Source organism: Mobula birostris, chromosome 5 (assembly GCF_030028105.1).
Source record: "Mobula birostris isolate sMobBir1 chromosome 5, sMobBir1.hap1, whole genome shotgun sequence".
NCBI lineage: Eukaryota > Metazoa > Chordata > Chondrichthyes > Myliobatiformes > Myliobatidae > Mobula > Mobula birostris.
The window spans coordinates 126,263,233-126,287,048 of record NC_092374.1 but is presented as its reverse complement, the minus strand read 5'-3'; the positions used below and the strand labels follow the sequence as shown (position 1 = coordinate 126,287,048).

Sequence of the window (23,816 nt, the reverse complement as noted above, 5' to 3'; positions counted from 1 at the left end):
CAGTACAGCAATGGACATGAATGCTATCAATTTCATTCAAGACAATCAAATCATTCATTATTACCATTCTCTCAAGACAACATCAAGTTTATGCACAAGCTGCCTTCTCACCTTCTGGTGCACATAGATAAAAATGTAGCAGAGCTGAAGTTCCAAAGAATGGAAAAGGCTTTGAAATACTGTCGACAACAGAGCTGAAGCTTATTACAAAGTAGACATAAAGTCCTTCAGTTACCTCTTTCTGTTTAGTCTCTGCTTGATTTGTATGGGGTCGATTGTACAGAAAACTGGATCAGGACCAACTAATGAAGAGAATAGTGGGGTACGAAGCACTTTGAATACAAGTCTAAAAATGCCCAATTGTACAGGACTCCTGGTTGACTGTCAAAGACAGAATACAGCATGGGTTGAGTCACATCACTGATGAGAATGTGGCAAAAGGGTCAGTTATGATCACTGAAGAGAGCACAAGTGAATGGGCCTTCCTTTTAAAACACTTGGCAGAGGTGGAGGCAAAATGAAGTGGTATTTGCTGTACAAACAAAAAGTAAGTAACTCATCTGCAGTGAAAACAAGGACCACCTCATGGACATACATAAAAGATGTCTCACATTATTTAAATCAGCACGTGAAAGATTCCCCCCCCCCCCAAAAACAATAGCACGTATATCTAGAAATTAGATTATTTACTTAAGTACTTCAATGTTATTAGTGGGACTTCACTCTGCAAAATCTAGGCTGTTGACTTTCAACCCTATTACAAATCTTATCCAAGAGCTTTGATGTACAATGTAAATCCAATGAAACTGATATACCAAAGTCAAAAAAATGCCAAAGTCGGATGAAATTTGCTGCTTCATTTTGCAGGTGGGAGCTGTAGCTATGTAATTAGTGAATGTTATTCCAGTGATATTTAGTTTGGTACATATTTACAAGTCACTGGGAGTCCTCTCAATAACTATTCCCCACAATGCCACACCACTCTTTTCCAACTTCAGAAAACTGCATTGTATCTAATTCAATCAGTATCTTTGCTTATGGCAGCAATTTGATAAACAGGATCATTTTAAAAGGGAGTCTAAATTAGTGGGTTTCAACTGTACCTGAAATTTGAAAGGTGTTTCCTAGCTCGTGTGCTGTGAAGGGATTGGCTTGAAAGCAGCTCATAAGCACCAGAGCACCAAAAGGTCCCACATAATTGTCTTTTATAATATAAACTGAGCAGCCCTGTAAAATGGGAAGTAAACAGGCAAAGTGAATGATTACAAGGTGGCGGCCCAAATATGTGAGGTAAAAGTTTTGCATCTAATGCACATCCATAGCATCCCACTTTCTAAAGTCAGATATTCACAAATCTACACCAACCTTTACCTCAAGGTAAAGCTTTTTAATACTTTGTTCACAAGAGAGGTTACACAAATGTTATTCTTTATCATTCAAGTGCGTGTTTTCTAGTGCTACCACAGAATACGATATTACAAAAATGTCTAACAAAGGTTTTCTTGGGGCACTTGGGGTCTTAGAACCCCCACCTTACTCTTGAATATAAAGGAGTTCTCTTCACAGAAGCAGAATGGGGCAAGAGAAAGAGATGGGGGGACAGAAGAAGAAAAGATGAAGAATGTTTTTAAAAAAAGGGAGAGATTGAAATTCAATTAAAGCCCATGATTCTAATCATCTAGATACCATCTTAGCATATCATCTTTACATAATGAGACATTGCTGGAAATTATACAAACACAGCTAATTATATTTTGTTATTCATTTTCAAAAATATGGCTTAAAACCATGAAAAAACTAAGTTTTGCCTTGCATACAATTGCACAGCTACATTGTGGAATTTGCAGATTATACACTGCTCCTGCAAAACTACATCCGAAGCAAATGGCAAAAAGAAAATCTCAATTACTTAAGCACTTTATTCCACTATCACCAAAACAAAATTAAGTTGCCAATTTTTATGATGTGCATAGATGGTGCGCATGAAACCATTCTAAATTAATCTATAGTATGGACCAGACGATGTTAATCTGGTCTCCACATCTGGATCAACTACCTGCAGTCTCGCCACTTTATAACTACCTAGTCTTGATGAAGAAAATGCAATTTGCTGACCTGAAGCATTTTAGATGGCGGTAGCACCCCGGCAGCATTCTGATTGTGCCCAACCTCACATAGCTGCTCTGAGAACTGAGTGGCTAAAAGCAGCAGCAACGTTAGCCAGCTGTAAAATTCTGAGGGATTTTTCATGAACAGTAAATTTAATGAAGTCATATTGAAATCTGTGTAAGTATTTAAACAAAATTTAAAACATTAAGGTGAGGCAAAATAAGTTGAGAACAGTCCTCATCAAAATAGGGGTTTCAGTCATGAGCCAGGTCAAATATATTGGTAAGTTCAAGGTCTTACACATTTGACTTGCATAAAATTCTCAGATTTGTTGCTAGCAAAACCAGTTAAGCCTGACCTATTATTTTCTCTTGTATGCCCAGTTCTTTGCACACACAATTAATGTTCAAAAATGTTTCCCATTTGAGTAAGTTTTCAAAAAGAATCAATTTCTTGCAATGTAGAAATGAAGTATTTTGCCTTCCTCACTAATATGAATTTACCAAGATTTTCCCTATAATTTAAGTAATACCTTTCTGCCTTTACTTTTCAATGAAACACAATACTTTTTCATAAACATACAGTATTCTTTACATAAGGGCAACTCTAAATACTAAGTCCTATTCCCAAGTTTCTTCTGTAGTTTTTAATCTTAGCAAGTGTTTAAAACAATTTGTTGTCCTGATATTGATTGGACTATATCCTCTGCCACATTCATAGCTCAAATTATCCTTTCAAGTATTAACCTTCTCAAATCTTATATTCTTTTCAAAATCACAAGGTACATTTCCATTCCCACCTTCTTTCCTCTCTTTTGTTCCTTTGCTCCCCTTACCCCACCAGTAACTACACCATGTGAGAAGAAAAGTAACCATTTTGTAAGGGACAAAGTAGTATTAGTTAAAGGTTTTTAAAATAAAAGTAGCAAGCAGCTACAGGGTACATTCAGTAAAGTAAAATTTTTGTTTCGTTAACACATACTTGAAATACACTCAGGGTGCAAAAATACACATGCCAAAATTAGAGTGTGGTCTTCTGTTCCCACATGAAGAAAGATAACTTCGCGTATGTCAGCAATGGACAGAGACCAAGCCAAGCTTTCATTAACCACTAGCTAAATTCCACCCCCCAACCCCTATTCTTGCTGACAATCACGTTCCATGTTGCCATAAATTAGACCCAAATCCCAGTCACAACTCTATCACATCACCCCCTTCCAAAATGTTAACATAGAACATAGAATAGTACAGCACAGTACAGGCCCTTCGGCCCACAATGTTGTGCCGACCCTCAAACCCTGCCTCCCATATAAGCCCCCACCTTAAATTCCTCCATATACCTGTCTAGTAGTCTCTTAAACTTCACGAGTGTACCTGCCTCCACCACTGACTCAGGCAGCACAGTCCACGCACCAACCACTCTCTGAGTAAAAAACCTTCCTCTAATATCCCCCTTGAACTTCCCACCCCTTACCTTAAAGCCAGTCCTCTTGTATTGAGCAGTGGCGCCCTGGGGAAGAGGTGCTGGCTATCCACTCTATCTATTCTTCTTACTATCTTGTACACCTCTATCATGTCTCCTCTCCTTCTCCTTCTCTCCAAAGAGTAAAGCCCTAGCTCCCTTAATCTCTGATCATAATGCATACTCTCTAAACCAGGCAGCATCCTGGTAAATCTCCTCTGTACCCTTTCCAATGCTTCCACATCCTTCCTATAGGAAGGCAACCAGAACTGCACACAGTACTCCAAGTGTGGCCTAACCAGAGTTTATAGAGCTGCATCATTACATCGCAACTCTTAAACTCTATCCCTCGACTTATGAAAGCTAACACCCCATAAGCTTTCTTAACTACCCTATCTACCTGTGAGGCAACTTTCAGGGATCTGTGGACATGTACCCCGAGATCCCTCTGCTCCTCCACACTACCAAGTATCCTGCCATTCATTTTGTACTCTGCCTTGGAGTTTGTCCTTCCAAAGCGTACCACCTCACACTTCTCCCGGTTGAACTCCATCTGCCACTTCTCAGCCCACTTCTGCATCCTATCAATGTCTCTCTGCAATCTTTGACAATCCTCTACACTATCTACAACACCACCAACCTTTGTGTTGTCTGCAAACTTGCCAACCCACCCTTCTACCCCCACATCTAGGTCATTAATAAAAATCACAAAAAGTAGAGGTCCCAGAACAGATCCTTGTGGGACACCACTAGTCACAATCCTCCAATCTGAATGTACTCCCTCCACCACCACCCTCTGCCTTCTGCAGGCAAGCCAATTCTGAATCCACCTGGCCAAACTTCCCTGGATCCCATGCCTTCTAACTTTCTGGGCAATGGCATCTGATATTCATAAGACCATAAGACATAGGAGAATTAGGCCATTCAGCACACTGAACCTGCTCTGCCATTCCATCATGGCTGATTTATTATCCCTCTCAACCCCATTCTCTTGCTTTCTCCAAATAACTTTTGACTCCCTTACTAATCAACAGCCTATCAACTTCTGCTTTAAATATACCCAATGATTTGGATTCCACAGCAATCTGTGACAATGAATTGCAAAGATGCACCACCCTCTGACAAAAGCAATTCCTCACTTTGTTCTAAAGGAGCATCCCTCTACTCTGAGGCTATGCCCCTGTTCCTAGACCTCCCCACTATACGAAACATCCTCTTCACATCCACTCTGTCTAGGCCTTTCAGTATTCGGTATATTTCAATGAAACTCCCTTGTCCATTCTTCTAGGTTCCAGCAAGTACAGGCCCAAAGCCATCAAATGCTCTTCATACTTTAACCCTTTTTACTCCTGGAAGTATTCGCGCAAACCTTCTCTGGACCCTTTCCCATGCCAGCATATCCTTTCTTAGATAATAGGCCCAAGACTGCTTACTATACTCTGTCCAGTCTGACCAATGCCTTATAAAGTCTCAGCACTACATCCTTGCTTTTATATTCTCGTCCTCTCTAAATGAATGCTGACACTGCATTTGTCTTCCTTACCACTGATAATCAATCCACAAGATAACCTTTAGGGAATCCTGTACAAGGACTCCCATGTCTCTTTTCATCCCTGATTTCTGAGTTTTTTGCCTGTTTAGAAAATAGTCTACGCCTTATTACTTATACTGAAGTGCATGAACGTACACGTCCCTACACTATATTCCACTTGCCACTTCTTTGTCCACCCCTCTAATCTGTTTAAATCCTTCTGCAGTCTTCATGCTTCCTCAACACGACTGGCCCTTCCACCTATCTTCCTATCATCCGCAAACTTGGCCACAAAGCCATCAATTAAGTCATCTAAATTATCGCCATGTAACATGAAAAGCAGCCATCCCAACACAGGCATCTGCAGAACATCACGAGTCACCAGCAGCCAAACAGAAAAGGTCCCCTTTATTTCCACTCTTTTGCTGATTTTCTATTCATGTCAGATTGTTCAATGAGATTTACCATCCTAACCACATCTCTACTCCAATGATTTCCAGTTTACCAGATTTCCTTCATAACTTCTTCCAGGACTAGCACAAGAAAAAGATATCTGTCTGCATTGTGTGGAAGGCATTATGCATAATTGCTTGGCCTATTGTTCGACAGAACTTAGCTCCCGGGGGTAGACAGGTGTTGGTCTAATTTTGCTTAATGTACTGCTTTAGATAATAAAGAATTTCTAGGCCTGAAGCAAAACAGAGTGAAAGAAAAGGGAAATCCCATGGACAATGATGAAATTGCAGAGATAGTGAAATAAGACAAGAGTTCCTAGTTTGCACAGAAGAAGATCACATTGCCGCACAAAATATCGAGTGAGCAAAAGAATATGCCTAGCAAGACAGGCAATACGCAAATAAGAAGGAAAGATTTTTGATTCGACTCAAAACAAAAAACAGGTAGCAAAATAGGTAATTCCATAAAGGAGATAAGAGCATTAGTAGTTACCAGCCCCAATCAATGCTGGTAATGCTGGACACAGTATAAATTAGAAATCAGAAATGTATGTAATTAAGTCAAGAAGGGCTTTTATTCTCACATGAATCAAATCACAATAGAGTGGAGGATGAATTCATCGAGTGTTTGAGATAACTTAAGACAAGTACATTGAGAAGCTAAAGTGGGAATAAACTACCTTGAATCCAAGCAACACACATAAAAGTTGCTGGTGAACGCAGCAGGCCAGGCAGTATCTCTAAGAAGAGGTACAGTTGACGTTTCGGGCCAAGACCCTTCGTCAGGACTAACTGAAGGAAGAGCTAGTAAGAGATTTGAAAGTGGGAGGGGGAGGGAGAGATCCGAAATGATAGGAGAAGACAGGACGGGGAGGGATGGAGCCAAGAGCTGGACAGTTGATTGGCAAAAGGGATATGAGAGGATCATGGGACAGGAGGCCCAGGGAGAAGGAAAAGGGGGGGGGGGAGAACCCAGAGAATGGGCAAGAGGTATAGTCAGAAGGAGAAAAGGGGGGGGGGGGGAGAGAGAGAAAGAGAAAGAGAGAGCGAGAGAAAGAAAATGTATATATAAATAAATAACGGATGGGGTACGAGGGGGAGGTGGGGCATTAGCGGAAGTTTGAGAAGTCAATGTTCATGCCATCAGGTTGGAGGCTACCCAGGCGGAATATAAGGTGTTGTTCCTCCAACCTGAGTGTGGCTACATCTTTACAGTAGAGGAGGCTGTGGATAGACATATCAGAATGGGAATGGGACGTGGAATAGACATAGGAAGAGTTACCATCATGACAGCATTTTACATTAACTGAAAAAGACCTTACTCAATCTGAAACTAAGGTTTTAAATCTGAATAAAACAATAAAAGGCACAAGGGAAAGTTGTCTATTGGTGGGTTAGTTAGCAACATTAAAAAGGTGTAAAAGTAAAAACTCAATCACTAACATGCAAGGTAATAATGTAGTTCGTTAGTACATAGAAACAAAACAGGAAAGTTACAGACAGTACCACATAAATAGTGGAGGTTTCACATGTTGCAGAGCAGCAATAAGCTTATGGACCGCAAAATATTTCAAAGTTCAGCAAAAAAAAGGGCCAAGACAATTGAAAAGCAGGCTAACAAGAAATAAAAGCAGACTACAAGAGCATTTACAGATAAGAAAAAGGAAAATAGCTAAAAGTTACAATTTTGGTCCCTTACACTGAGGCAAGAAAAATAAGCAAGTGACAGAGAAACTTAATAAACATTCTATAACAAAAATATTTGCAGCAAAAAAATAGTGAACTACCAGATGTAGACTAAACATAGAGCTGAAAAATTAGCAGTTGTACAACATACTGGCAAAAGCAAACTGACTCAGAAAGTCTTTAGAAGATCAAACTGTCTGTATACTAAGAGGCAAGAATTTATATTTTGGAAAGTAATAATTTAGTGCAAAGATCAATGGCTCTTTAATTTGCATGTACATGATGATTCTATTGATCTTGTCATAGTTTACCATGTTCATTTTTACTTTATTTAGAGATACAGCAGAGAAGAGGCCCTTCCAGCTCACCAAGCGCAGTGCCCAGCAACCCACTGATTTAACCTTAGCCTAATATAGGACAATTTACAAAGACCAATTAACCTACTAACAAGTATGCCTTTGGATTTGAAAAGGGAAACCTATACTTAAATAAAAGTAGTAACACTGATCAAGATTAAGCAAATAAAAGCAGAGCTGAAAAGACTAAAATGGCATTTTAACATCACTATTTTCAAAAGCGTAGAACATAAACCTACAATAGTTTTTAAAAAAAGAATGTGAACATTTGAAGAAAAGTTACACATAATGCGCTAGTCCGAGACTAAGCTCTGTTTCTGGGAGCCGCCTTTGATACACCTGACCAAACAGCCTCTTTGTAAAGTAATATTTAGATTACAGAAAAGTACTGCACAAGTACAGGCCCTTTGGCCCACCATGTCTCTGTCAACTATGACGACAACTTTATCCTACCTGCTGGCACATGGTCTATATCTCTCATTCACCACCTGTCTAAGTGTTTTAAATTTTGTTTTTCTATCTACTTCTACCACTTCATCTGCAAGCACATTCCAAGCACCGAACACTGTAAATTGAATGTTATTTGGATGGCAAAATTGATGGCTTTGTGGCCAAGTTTATAAACAATACAAAAAGAGATGAAGAGGCAGGTAGTATCGAGGAAGCAGGGAGTCTCCAGAAGGATTTAGATTAAGAGAATGGGCAAAGTGGCAGATGGAACATAGTGTAGAGAAGTATATGCTCATACACTTTGGTAGAAGGAATAAAGGCATAGACTAGTTTCTAAATGGACAGAAAATTCAGAAATCAGAGGTGCAAAGAGATTCTGGAGCCCTCGTGTAGAATTTCCTAAAGGTTGAGTCAATGGCAAGGAAAGCAAATGCAATGTCAGCATTCATTTCGAGGGGACTGGAATATAAAAGCAAAGTTGCAATAGTGAGACTATATACGGCACTGGTCAGACCACACTTGGGAGTATTGCAAGCAGTTTTACATAGAACACAGAATAGTACAGCACAGTACAGGCCCTTCGGCCCACAATATTCGACCCTTAAACCCTGCCTCCTATATAACACCCCCACCTTAAATTCCTCCATATACCTGTCTAGTAGTCTCATCAATTTCACTACTGTATCTGCCTCCACCACTGACTCAGGCAGTGCATTCCACGCACCAACCACTCTGAGTAAAAAACCTTCCTCTAATACCCGCCTTGAACTTCCCACCCCTTAACTTAAAGCCTTACCTCTAAGCAGTGGTGCCCTGGGGAAGAGGTGCTGGCTGTCCACTCTATCTATTCCTCATAATATCTTGTATACCTCTATCAAGTCTCCTCTTATCCTCCTCCTCTCCAGAGAGTAAAGCCCTAGCTCCCTTAATCTCTGATCATAATGCATACGCTCTAAACCAGGCAGCATCCTGGTAAATCTCCTCTGTACCCTTTCCAATGCTTCCACATCCTTCTTATAGTGAGGCGACCAGAACTGGACACAGTACTCCAAGTGTGGCATGAATATCCCCTAACCCAGTAATTTTGATCATACTGCATTTGCAACATTAACATTCAATAAATAACACTCAATTCCAATCTTCAAAACAAAATCACTTTAAAAGTTCAAATGTACCTTAATGCAGCATATTACCATTGATCTTTTAAACTATTAATAATTTGTCCTATGCCACCTATCCCAATTAACCACCTTCATTATTTCAGAATAAACAAAATTAGATTACTAACCCCAATTTCTTATCATTATGGTATAACATTTAGTTAAAAAATGCAATTACAGTGTTGAATACCAACAAGGAGAATAACCAGATACAATTCAGTACATTGTAAAATTCAATCATAAAGGGACCTTCTGTACAATTAATCTTAATTAAAATTAATTTGTTTAGCAAAAGAAATATAAAGTGCCATCACATTCACACAAGAGTCACAGTAAGAATGATCAGAAGCAACACATTTAATTAATGACAGTTTTGTTTTGACAGCAGAAGATACATTTTCCAATTCTGACTTGAACTCATACTACACAACTCAGCTGATAAACCACTTCTCTCATATTTTGGTTATGATACAATTCTACACTCAACACTTTCTAATAGCGAACTAGCAGTCCTCAGATTTTGGTACACCAAGATGTTGGAACAAAATACAGTGGATTCTGGTTAACTGGGAAACATTAGGACTCGTACATTTTGGCCTAATTAAGTTGCTGTCCCAATTAGCCAAAGTTTCATAGAAATAGTTAAAAAGTCACTAAAAACAAACTGAGTAACAAATTACGTATTTAAATGAAATACAGAACAAATGAGAACACTATCAATACTAATACAGTACTAGAAAACTGTATTAAATCCCAATACTTACTGGAGGAATTAATCTTCATTACGTTCTTTTGACCGTAAATAAACAAAATCAGCAGATACCTAGTGCAGATTATGGACTGCTTTCATACAATGCTGTTGATGATTACATCCTCCAAATCTTTATTTTAATTGTAATATTCAAGATGATTGTTGAAACCTTTAAATTCCCCAGAGTTCCTAACTTGAAGTATTGAAACTATTTCATTTTCACTACTGGTTATTTCTGGCATCTCAAAACCAGAATGCTTGAAACTGCAGTGAATTTGTAAAAAGGAAGTCTACTAATCTATAAGTCTATCTTCTGACAATATAGGTTCACAAAAAGATCCTGGACAACTTTTTAACAACTTGAGCCTCTCCCAAGGCAGGCAGACATCAATGATGAAATTCACACCAGCATGGTCATAAAGCCAAAGGTTTACTAAATAGTAATGAACCCCGCTTTAAAGAATGCTTCTGAGACATGATCAACCTGCAATAAACACCCTAAAGCACTAAAAATATATCAAGACTATTCAGCAAAATCAACAAAGAAAATCTCTCACATTGCACTCAGCGGGCCTGTGGTTTATTAACAATGAACCACCGACATCCATTCTGTGTTTATTGTTACAATTTGTAACAATGTTGTAACTTGAAACACTGACAATGTGAATACAGGAGTCCCCCACTTTATGGAAGTTCGCTTTTACAAAAGACCTACATTACTACCTGTTTTCGCTAACTGAAAGAAATCCGGAGGATTTTCGCTTTTACAAAAAAGGGCGCCGCTTTAAACTTGTGTTTACCCCGAGAAAGACTACCAGGACCATGAACCCTTGCGCGGGCAGCTGTGTGCACACATGCGTGTACGTGCCGTTTTTGTAGGTTTTATGTGCTATTTGGTATGAATTGGTAGGTTATTTTTTGGGTCTGGCAACACTCAAAAATTTTTCCCATATAAATTAATGGTAATTGCTTCTTCGCTTTACGCCATTTCGGCTTACAAAAGGTTTCATAGGAACACTCTACTTTCGGATAGCGGGGGAAACCTGTACATTGAAGCTCTAAAACAGGAGTTCCCAACCTTTTTTTAAAAAACGCCATGGACCAATACCATTAAGCAAGGGGTAAGTGGGCCCTAAGTTGGGAACACCTGGTCTAAAATGCTCCAAAGTAGAGGTTGTGGTACATTTACTGTTTGGAAAATTTATGGATTTTATTCATTAACACAATTAATTACAAAGTATATCACAGTAATATAAGAATCATTTCAAAATTATATTAACACATTATACAAAGGAAAATTGCAGCTGTGCAACAACAGCTATGTGCACGAGAGCATTTTGGTTACTGCAAGCAGGACACCCGCACAGCTTAGATGAAACAGTGCACAGCAATAGCTGTAGCTGATAGACAGCACCAGGAAGGTTTGAAGGTAGATAAGTCATCTGGACCAGAGGGAATACAGCCCAGGGTTCTGAAAGAGGCAGCTGAAAAGATTGTGGAGGTATTAGTAGTATGCTTCCAAGAATCACTGGATTCTGGAATAATTCTGGAGGACTTCAAAATCGCAAACTTCACTCCAGGAGGAAGACAAAAGATGGGAAACTATAGGCCAGCTAGCCTGGGAAGATGCTGGAGTCCATTAGTAAGGACGGGGTTTCAGGGTACTTGGAGGCACGTGACAGGAAATGAACCTTGTCTAAATCTGAGAGGACCCAAAAGAACAAATTGAAGTGAATCCAGTGATGATAGTCTGAACCCACAGATTCAGTGTTTTTGTTATGGTGGAAAAGAAATCCTACTACAAGTCGTTATGTCTAAGTTCGCTGATGCTTTAGAGGAAGTTTCGCTAGACATTTCAATACTGTGGGATCCTTTAAACCAACACTTCCAAAATATATCTCACAAGTTTATCTTTGTGGTCTGTTCTAAACACAGTAATGCTATTGCCAAGAACTGGGCATTAACTGCACTTTGGCCACTTTTTACAAAGCTACAAGTTAAATTCCACCTGTGATTATGTGACAGTCCCTGACTTTTCAGTCAACACATGTACTAGCACAGAGCACTAAAGTCGGTAAAATTACTGACCTAAAATGAACAATTAAGGACTTATGATATGTACTTTAAGGTGAATAGAAATTCTGAACATTTCCTTCTCCCCCCCCCATTGTAAACTCCATGATGACAGCAGCTTCTTCGTGATGAGACAATCAATTAACCAAAATACCAACTCCGACTGATGCCCAGAATGAGAACAAGAGAAATTGCGGCCTAAAGTAATATAGCATCTTCTTTCCAAAACCTAACACACATTCCTTTTTAGAAGGCCCCACAAAAACTGAAATACAATTCACATTATCTTGAAAACTCTAAATTAAAATTGCAACTGTGTCTGTAAATCACAATTTTTAAAAGCTTAGCAAGCATTGGAAACCCAATGCTTTCTCCAATATACTACAGCAAGTATCTGGAATAGACTGCTATAAAAATTTTAATCCTTTTCTAAATGAAAACCAGTAAATAGATAGGTTTAGAGGGATATGAACCAAATAAACCCACTATTACCTCAATACAATCTGGAGATGGCAATTGGAGTGGTGTGATTTTTGAAACAGCAAATCAAAACAGTAAAATTAAACAACCTATACAGAATTATAGAGTGGATGTTTTAAAATCAATGACAAGATATAGATAAGATTAAGTATCGAAATTATTACATACAATCTCCAGAATTTGTAAGGGCATTAATAATATATTCATGCAAATGGTGTCATCAGCCAAAATTTCAACAACCTCTTCCTCCAAAGTTTGAAACGATGAAAAGGAAGAAAGCTGTTTGGTGAAAATGTAAAAACAGAGTTATTGTTAAAGTTTTGTATGTTTTTAGATGCAATGAAAAACATCAGTAGCCAGTTACGTACAGTTAAAACATAACATTTCATACAACTGCTGTCAAAAATAATTTGGATTGGCAATCTGACCATTCCCACATAAAGGCTGCATACCAGTCTAGAGCAATAACTTCATTATATCAACTTAAAGATGACTTTTAAATGGCACATCATCTTATCAACCAGGATTTTGTGCACAAAGGCATTGAAGCCACTGCCACAGGAAATTCAGCAGTATTTCTGATTTAAAAAAATAATGATCTATAATCACCACAGGCAAGAATATAGAAATTGTGAAAAAGCACACCTTTCCCCCAAATACGTAGATGAAATACAGTCATACATGCAAGATATAGCAACTGAAAAAGAAAAATACTAGCTTCTCCCCCTAAGCATGAATTGGGTTATAGATTAAGTGTAGTGGGATACAGGATCAGAAAGATGATTCATGAAACATAAATGTAGCAGCTTAAATATTTACAACCTGTCCAAAGGAGACAGTACTGTAGTAATCTTATGTATTACACTGTACTGCTGTCACAAAAAAAAAACAAAGTTTCATGACATCTGTAAGAGATGATAAGCCTGATTCTGATAATGGGTCCCTATTGTGGACTGAAAGTAGGAAAGAGGCAGAGAAAAGGAAATCATGGTTGGGAAAGGGAAGGGAGAGGGGAGGAAGCTGGAAGCACCAGAGAGATATTCAGTAATGAGCAATAAACCAATTGTTTGGAATCAAATGACCTTGCCTGGTGTCCCAGAGCTGGATGTGTCTGCCGCACCCATACCACCCCCTGTCCCAGCATTCCTTGCCACCTGTCCCACACCCTCTCACAGTGCTTAACCCTCGTCATTCCCAATATCCTCAGCTCCCTCCAGGTTTGCAAACTCACTCTCCACTCCATTTTGGAGTACTGTCCAAGTCTTAGGCACTGTATATATAGCAAAGTATAAATGCTTGATGTAACATCATTGGGTTTATGCTCTTTGGTCCGATCCATATAGTCCAACATTCCATATGCTCTGATGAAATTAGAAAAGTTAGGTTTCCTCTTTATCACTGAGAGGGGTAGATTTATTAGAGATACTTGAAAGCTAAGGACTTTTAGAAACAATAGATGTCACCTTTCAGCGTAGGCAACTAGATTTAAAGAATAACCAAAACGACTAAAATTTTTCTTTTTGGTGCAGATCGCTTTAACTTGGCTGAAAGAATGGCAAGCGATTGAACAGCTGCTTTCCAATACAATTGTATACATTCCTAAAGAGACTGTTGGATTTTGCAAAATCAGGCCAAGACAAGAATTAGCACAAATTAACTTCCTTTGAGCTGTAACATTCTACACATGCACACCGGGAAAACAGAGAAAACCAGTAACTCTTTTGAGTTGTTCTATATACTTTTATACTTTGGAAGAAAGCACTATTAATACAGCTGACCTTTCTTTCCTAGATGAACAATATGGGACTGAAAGGCAAGCTTCCTTCCAGAATAATCTGCAAACATTGATCACTACTTTCAAAGACAGACTCATTTACTCATCCTCGGTTTTACTTCAGAATATATTGTGAATGGCTGCTAAGAAATAAGTATCACCAGATTATGGTCTTATGGATTACAATAGTGAGTTACAAATTTTGGACCAAGCATATTACACTATATAGATGTACTAACTTCTAATTAAGCGGTCAAGATATTCAGTGAATATGTGTATGGAACTAACTTCATAAAGATCAGAATGTAGGAACTCATAAAACAGCACTCATTATTTGGAATTTACACTCAGTAGCCACTTTATTAGATACCTCTTATACCTATTAAAGTGACCACTCTGTATGTTCACAGTCATCAGTTGTTGTATGCCCATCAACTTCAAGGTTCAATGCATTGTGTGTTCAAATGCTCTTCTACTCACCACTGTTGTAACACATGGTTACTTGAGTCATTGTTGCCCTCCTGTCAGGTTGACCATTCTCGTGTCTGACGTCTCATTAACAAGGCGTTTTCACCCACAGATCTGCCACTCACTGAATTTTTTCTTTTGCTGCACTCTGTAAACTCTAGAGGCTGTTTTGTATGAAAAATCCCAGATCAGCAGTTCTGAAATACTCAAATCATCTCATCTGGCTCCAACAATTATTCCACAGTCAGTCACTTAGATCACATTTCTTCCCTGTTCTGATGTTTGGTCTGAACAACAGAACCTTCTGTATTGAGTTGCTGCCACATTATTAGTTGATTAGACATTTGCATTAACAAGATGTACAGATGTACCTAATAAAGTGACCATTGAGTGTTTGTCTGAAAGGAGCCAATCAGGTATGTTTTGTAGAAACTATAGAAATAGTTTTATTAATATTTTCCAGGTGTAATAAAAATGTTAGCCTTCAAATTTCAAGTGTAAATGTCATATTAATTTAACCTACACTGAAGAAAAATCAAAACTAAGGCAAATTTAACTGCACATGAAATATTGTGCAAATGACCCACATTTTTTAAAATCACCATTTAGTCAATTTTTGTTGTCTTCACCATTGATTTGAAACTTGCAGGGATTGATGATGAGATATTATTTTATAAATAATATCTCATCATCAATCCCTGCAAGTTTCAAATCAAAACCAATTATTAGATTCCACCAACACACATCAAAGATGCTGGTGAACGCAGCAGGCCAAGCAGCATCTCTAGGAAGAGGTACAGTCGACGTTTCAGACAGAGACCCTTCGTCAGGACTAGGAGGGTCTCTGCCTGAAACGTCGACTGTACTTCTTCCTAGAGATGCTGCCTGGCCTGCTGCGTTCACCAGCAACTTTGATGTGGGTTGCTTCAATTTCCAGCATCTGCAGAATTCCTCTTTATTAGATTCCACTTTGTCAAAGAATACAGGAGGAAATCAGTTGCGAATTTGGGTGGCAAAATAGCAGATTAATTTTAATCTGGGCTAATTGAGGTGATGCATTTTGGGAAACCAAATATTGGAATAAAGTATATAATGTCAGGGCCCATAAGAGCATTGATGTACAAAAGGATTTAGGGTGCAAGTCCATAGCTCACTGAAAGTGGAAATACAAGTACACAGTACGATAAAGCAGTAAGGCATTCTTGCCTTCTGGGCATAAAAACTGGCAAGCAAAATTACAAGTATATAAACCCTTGGTTGCACCAGAAATGGACTTTGGTGTGCCATATTGATATCACATTACAGGAAGTATATGGAAACTTTGGAGAGGGTGCAAAAGAGGTTCACCAGGACGTTGCATGGATTGGAGAGCTTTAGCTAAAGAGGAGCTCAGTGGGATTTTTCATTGGAGATCAGGAGACTGTGAGGCGCATATAGAATTATGAGAAACATAAATGGGGTAGAATAGTCAACATCTCTTTCCCAAGCTTGAATGATTGAATACTAGAGAGCAGTGAAATTGTTTCCTTTTCACTCCCATTTCTGTGGGATTATTTTCATTTGAGTTGTCCCAAATAAGCAGCAGCCCAATTAACCAATGGGTGGGGGTGGGGGTGCGGAGGGCGGGGGGAGAGAAGAGGGCAAGTGTGCGCATGCACACACACACATACATTTCTTATTCTAATTTAGGTTCTTGTAAGTTTGTATTGCTGCCACAAAACAACATATTTCATGACATATGCCAGTGATATTAAACCCAATTCTGATTGGGAAAGTGGTAGAAGCAGATACAATAGCACCATTTAAGCATTTGGACAGACACATGAAATGGATGGGAATAGGGAGATACAGACTAAGTTTGTACAGGCAGATGAGATGAGTTTAGATCATCAGGCCAGCACAGATAATGTGGGCCAAAGGGCCTGACCCTACACTGTTTGAAGTTTTCTGTACAGAAATTCAGAACTGCTGCTTAGCAGCATGTATGTTTCAAGTGACCAGACTGAAGATCCTTCAATAACATTGAAACTTCACTGAGTATGCATGTCATTCAAAACAGACCTGCATGTCATGGTGTTAAAAAGTTAAATCACTACCATCTAAAAATTCAATACTACTTAACTGTGACTAAAAATTTCTGTAAGCAATAAACTGATTTGGCAAATTAGTTTGTATTTAAATATCACAGAATGTAGAACAGTACAGCCCACAATGTAGTGTTGACCCTTTAACCCTTCTTAAAAGCAAATTACAGCTCTTTAGTTCCACAAATACTTCTATAAATACCACTAACAGTCCCAGTGAAAGGTCATTGACCCGAAACATCAACGCTTTTTCTCTCTGCCGGCATCTCCTGGTTTGTCAAGTACTCCGCATTTTTTTTTAAAAAAATTAACTATCAAACAATAAGAGCTTAGATTTCAAAATCATCTGAATTACCAATTTAAACCATTCCAACAGGTAAATCAGGTAAATTCTGCTATCAGAGAAGTTTCATAACACTTCCCTAATGTCATTTATGCTCGGGCAATAAACTGCCTGCATTTTAAACAAAAGAAAAATGGATGCATAGAGAATCTGACCACAGATTGATCTTTCAAAAATTTGACATGGAAAAACCAGAAAATAACTGCAAACAACAGGAGTTCTGCAGATGCTGGAAATTCAAGCAAATGGAAATTCAAATAACTGCATGGTTTACTATACCATACCATTGAAATCAAAGAATGACTATTTCTCAAAAAACAAATCCATCAGAAATGATGAATGATAATGTATTATTTTGCACCCATCTTCTATTATTATGGTGGCATATTACTGAACAATTCCAACATCTACTGTGAATACTAATATACAGATTATTCAAGTAAATGATTAGGCTTTTACATACAAGTCAGTGAATAAATTTCCACTGCAACGGGTACGTGCAACAGGAGAAAGGAAAATATTGACGGAAGCAACGACTACACTTTCAAGAAGTACCCTGTAACACAGGAAGTCATTGCTAATTACAAAATAAACTACAGAAAACCAACTTTGAAGGAAGAGGTGTGTGTCATGCACATGAGCAAATGCTATCAGAGTAGTCTCATAACACTTTCCTAATGTCATTTATGCTTGGGCAATAAACACTGGCCTAAGCCTTCACCACAAAGTGAACAAGTTTAAGAATAGTCACTCTAAACATTATTCTACACATACTCAGATAGGCTCCACATAGTCTGTAGTATGAAGCAGAGTTAAGGACGTCAACTGTATTTGTATTAATGACTTAACCAAATATTATTAAAAGATGTGCCGAGAAAAATTCATGCTTAAACTGCAAGGCTTTAGTTACAAGGAGATTGAATAGACTGTTTTCAGTGGAGAGGACGCCAAGGGGTGATCCTATAGATGTTCAGAAAATTATGAAGGGCACAGATAGGCTGAAAGTGCAATGAGAAAGATTTTAAAGAGATCTAACGGGCAAGTTTTTATCCACCACACAGAGGGCAGTGGATATTTGGAACAGCTACAAGAAGGGGTAGTACAGGTATGCACGCACAATTACAATGTTTAAAAGAAGTCTGGACAGGTATATGAATAGGAAAGGTGAACAGGGATATGAGCCAAACACAGGCAAATGGAATTACCATGAGGACGCATCTTGATCAGCATTTTCCCCCCTCTCAGTGGCTTGTGGTACATCAGATGGCAATCTTGCCATTTCTTTAGCATTTGTTTTTTTTCCATGATGCTGAGTTGCTAGCTCGACGCTCAACCTAGCACCTATGGAAAGCGTGCTAGAAGCCATCTGGATTTGAACCCAGAACCACTGGCCTCGAAGTCTGGTGTGGATGATACTACACCACCAGTCAGCAATCTTGGGCTGTGTGGGATAGTAAAAACGAAGGGCATATTTCAGTGCTCTAACTCTAATTTAAGTAAGCAAAACAATCTTCAAATCAATTTCCTCCTAAAAACGTGGAATCTGGAATGAGATTTACAGTGGAAGGCAAAAGAAAAGAGAACCATGTGCTCTTGATAAAGAAATTGAAAACAACATGCAAATGCAGCAGGCATTTATATTAATATCTTGGCCTTCACCTGGCAGAGGACTGCAGAACAAGAATAAAAAAATTACTTCAAAAACTCAGCAGGTCAAGCAGCATCTCTGAAGGAAACAATTATTGTTTCAGATTAATGACCCTTCATCAAGACACTCTTCACAAGTAACAAAGCACCCTCACAGAAAAGGGCTGAATAGAATCAACAGAGTCGCGAAGGGGAAAAATCTTGAATGAGTAATTTGATGGACTTCTCCGAAAGTATAGCAAGCAGAATAGTTAAGGGAATTTCCAGAAGGTTTTGGGTTAACAAAGTTAGAACACATGAAATTAAGGGCAATGCATTGACATGGATTGAGAACTGATTATTAGACAGGAGCACAGAGTGGGAATAAATACAAAGTCCTTCTCACGTTGGCAGACTGTGACTATATGGAACAGTAGGGCCTAATACTCATGGCCTACATTAACAATTTGCATGAGCGAACAAAATGGGATCTTCCTAAATTTGCCAAGAACACAAAACTACATGGGATTCTGAGTACAAAGAGTCTTCAAAGGAATATGGAAGACTGATTGAGGAAAAATAAAATATAATGTGTCAATAAACTCTCCTCAGGCTTCCAGCCAGATACAGGTATCAATTTTAATCGAAGTTTCCATGTCAAACTTTGCCATCTTCATCAGGGATGATGCTTAGATGTGTCTAGTCTGGGGGTATATATACCCCAGTCGTCCATTACTTCTGATTGGATGAGGACTAACCAAATAGGTTTCCACTGTCCCACCTTGTTTACAATCAAATTCCAGTTCTTACTTGGAGCAAGACCTTTGCCTTTGTTAAAATACTTTTTCTCTGAGGTCACCAATGATCTTTGGGACTGCCTGATGAAGGAAGGCATTGAAATAAAACTAGAGAAAAAGTACTTTAACAAAGACTAAGGTCTCGCTCTAAATAAGAACTGGAATTTGATTGTAAACAATGTGGGACAGCGGAAACCTGATTGGATGAGGACTAACCAATCAGGAGGAATGGACTACTGGGGTATATATACCACCAAACTAGACAAGCCTCGGCATCATCCTTGATGAAGAATGCAGTTTGTCATCAAAACGCCAGTTCAAATCTACACCTGTACCTGGCTGGAAATCCAAGAAGAGCTCATTCATCATGTATGCTAGGAAAGCACGAGATTCTTTTTTTTAAATATTGTGGTAAATACAAGGTCATCGACATAATAGAAAAGCAGTTTATGAAATGTCAAGAGGCCAGGCAGTGTTGATGCTCAAAGAGAACAAGATGTGTTTGTGTACAATTCTCTAAAGGCTATTGTGCAAGTATAATTTCGAATTAAGATAAATAATGTGTTAGCCTTTATTTCAAGAGGCTTTATGGCAGAAAGGAAGTCTTACTTTAACTGAACAGCAAGACTTCATCTGCAGTATTGTGGCCAACTTTGGTCTCCTTAACCAAGAAATTATATACATCAAAAAGGAAGTGTCATGGGAGTTTACTGAATTGATTTCAAGTTGATTGATTCCCGGCTTGCTATATCATGAGACGTTAATTAATATAATCCGAGCCCTCTCAGAGTTTAGAACAATAGGAGATCTCAGTAAATTTTAAATTTCTTAAGAAAAATGCAGGTTGAATGTTTCTCCTGATGGAGGAACCTTGGACCAGATGAGAAGTTTCTACCCTCAGAGGATGGTGAACTTGAGCAACTCTTGGAAGTGCAATAGTTGCGCTTACTTCAAATAAATCAATGGTGCTGAGGTCGCAGATCTTGATGAACGGCATGTCAGACTTACAAGTCAGATGAGCCTTCCTTCTATTTTTAATGTTCGATAGTGCCAAATGTGCTGAGCATTTCCAGCACTGTTTGAATTTTATATTTCTGCAGTTTATGGTTAAAATATTTTCAACACAGATAGAAATGCCTTAGTATAATTATATAAGATCATGAGTAAGCCACACAATTTTTGGTCTCCGATTACTATGGGGGGGGAGAATGCAGTGAAATCACCAGGTTTATTCTTGAGGTGATGGTCTGTTGCATGAGAGGAGATCAAATAGGCTATGCTGTCATTGTGTAGTTTAGAAGAATAAGAGAGGACTTCAATGTCTTAGAGGGTTTTCCAGGATGAATGTGAAGAGGATCAACAAAGAGTACTGGAACACCGTAGGCCAAGCCACATTTGTGGAAACAAATCTGTAATCTCCACATCCAGGCATGGAGTAGGTATTTCATCCAGGAATTATAGTGCTACAGTATGGGGTAATCAATTTAGGATTAAAATGAAGAGTGTGGAACCTCAGTCATTGTCTGCATTCAAAGCAGATATTGGGGTGCAATCAGGGTATGCCATAGCGTAGGAAAACTATTGAGACAGAACTATATACAGAACAAGCTTGAAGAAGTGACAGACTTACACCTGTCCCTAGTTCAAATCCACCTTCACTAATCCGACTACCTGTAATCCAGTTCCTTCGATAATCCAGCACTGATTATGCTTAATGTGATCCTTCTGTAATTCGGCATTTTCACTAATCCGGCATTCCTCAGGCCCCAGTGGTGCCGGATTAGTGAAGGTCGACCTGTATTTAAGTTTCATAAAAGTAGTACGTACAGCCATCTGCAAATCATAAAGTAGGCAAACGGGAGAGGATGTCATAGGGCAGAGAGAATGAGATAGTGGCTTGTAAGAAAGCAAAGAAATTAATATTCTTGAATTTGCAAAAAAAAATCATTGGTCTGGTTTATGCTCTTCACTGTGTTTACTTTGTGAGATGATATAAATTAACCTGAATCAATAACCCTCACCAATATTTAACTACAGCTTTTAAAATGTCCATTAAAATACCTATTTCTACACCTAAGCACCTCTTTTGGAGAAATCTTCTTGAATTCAATGTAAACTCAGGAAAAGCATATTTAAATAACCATTCATAAAGCCTTATAATTTAAGGAAAAACTGCAAAAATTCAGTTCTTGACTTGTTCAGCTTATCACAATAATATTAGTCTCTGCACAAATATATAGTCTACATAAGGCAAATTAGAAGTGCAAAGATATTTTCTTCACACTTATCCACCTGTGTAAATCCTCATAGGTCATGAGTTCCAGGATAACTAGTGATCTTCTCTATCAAGTTTTCAATACTGGACTAATTGTTGGAAAGTTTCCCTTACATTAATTTCTCAAACAACCCTGCTACAAATTTGCAAAATATGCGTGAATAAAAGAAGAATTCCTTCACAGAAACATCACTCCACTGGTCTGCATCTTGGTTTAATATTTTTAAGTAGTGTTAGCCAATGCCATTCTTCGTGAAATTCACTCTATGTTGAAGCTCTAAAACAAGGATTCGAAGCCTGTGTCATTGCATGGACCAATAAAATTAAGCAAGGGGTCTATGGACCCCAGATAGGGAAAGCCCTGCTCTATTGTGAAGTAAATAATTTATTGACAATATAAAAGGACATGCAATCTTCTCTACTACGTGACTGTCAGTGAATGGCAATGATTTCGCGGCCAAATTTCTCCAAAAATACTCCTGGAGGAAATGTTAAAGCTACTTGCAGATACCAAAGCAACACACACAAAATTCTGGAGGAACTCAGGTTAGGCAGCATCTCGGGAAATGAATAAACTATCGGCGCTTCAGGCCGAGCCCCTTCTCTTTAACAAATTAATGTTGCTGCACCCCACATGCAAACTGGCGATGACAAGAAACTTGTCATCCCATACGGCATGCAATCTGTGTTTATTACAACACCGGCACCACACGAGTTGAACGTCATGGGGGAAACACCCAATCAGCGGCCAGAATCGCTCGGGAAGCCGGCAAACCACCTAGACTGACGGGGGCACTTGGCCAATTGGCGAAGGGGAAAGGCGGGACTTCATTTCCCCTCAACCAAAAACCGTCAAATCGGCTGTATAGGATAAGAAATGGAAACTTTGTTGTGCCATTTCCCCCTTCCCTGTAAACGTCACCCTCCGTGCGAACAAACCCATAATCACCCCAGTTCACTTGGTTTCCGCGAGAAGAGGTCTATTTATGGAAGTAAGGAAAGTTCGGTTTTTTGTTTTCAAATTTCCGCGCCAAAAGTCCGCTCGCTGGAAATGACAACAATGGCGGCCGGCGGCGGCGGGCGGAGGCTGTGGCTTGCGCAGTGAGTGGAGCGCGAGCGGCCGCTCTACCCTGTCTCCCCGCCCCCCTCCCCACTCACTCACCGACTCCTCTTCTTTTTCCATCCCGGTCGGCATCTGCGGCACGGCCCTGTTGATGGACACGCAGTCCTGAAGATCCGGCAGATCCTTCGCCCGGTAAATGGGCAGCGGCTTGGCGGCGTCCAGGGCCCGCGCCCGGAACGAGAGTTTACTCATCGTTGTGCGCAGAGAGCGAAGAGGGAGAGAAAACGGGATCCCTCCCCTTCTGTTATCCGCGGCGAGGATGATTTTTTTTCACACACACATACACAAAAAGCGGTCCTCACTGGCACAAAGATGGCGCTTCAAAAGCAGTCTTAAATCGGCGGCCGGGCGCCCGCAGCCGCTCATGGATGCGAGTTAAGGAGTCCGTCCGCTGGATCGGTCGGGCGCTCCTCGAAATGCCCCTCATGCCGACCGAGCGCAGCCCGAGAAACCGAAATTTAGCCGTCGGTCCGCGACATGCGCCACGGCAAACATGGCGGACATTAAAGCAGCAATCCCAGGGAGCCGCGCGCGCCTCCGGCAACGTGGGGGGAGGGGTTGCGCGCGCACCCTCGCGACCCAGTCAAGTGCGGTGCAGGATTTCGGCTGCGGTGCACGCCGAGAGCATCTCGACAGCCTTCGTCCGCTGGCCGGACCACTTCCCCCGCGCTCTCTGCAGCCCAGCTACTCCGCTGCACGGAAGATGCATCTGCAGGCAGGAGACCGCGAAGCAGTCTGTCTGTTCAACAAAATGTCCATTACCTGGGCACCTGCAACTTGTGGTTGAGTCATTCTCTCCCCCCCCCCCCGAAGT

At 39.6% G+C, this 23,816-nt stretch overlaps 1 protein-coding gene across 4 annotated transcripts in view; it reads right to left on the bottom strand.

Annotated features, from left to right (window-relative positions):
* Positions 1–23,538, bottom strand: part of epc2 (enhancer of polycomb homolog 2 (Drosophila)) — a 61,419-nt gene extending 37,881 nt beyond the window's left edge. For 3 of the 4 annotated variants that reach the window (XM_072258637.1, XM_072258640.1, XM_072258638.1), the window contains exon 1: positions 23,042–23,538. In XM_072258637.1, coding sequence (XP_072114738.1) covers positions 23,042–23,194 — 153 coding nt within the window. In that variant the 5' untranslated portion in view covers positions 23,195–23,538. Of the gene's footprint in view, positions 1–1,103; positions 1,228–23,041 lie in introns of all 4 variants that reach the window. The other variant, XM_072258639.1, reaches the window with a different exon arrangement.
* Between the last annotated feature and the right edge of the window lie 278 nt (positions 23,539–23,816).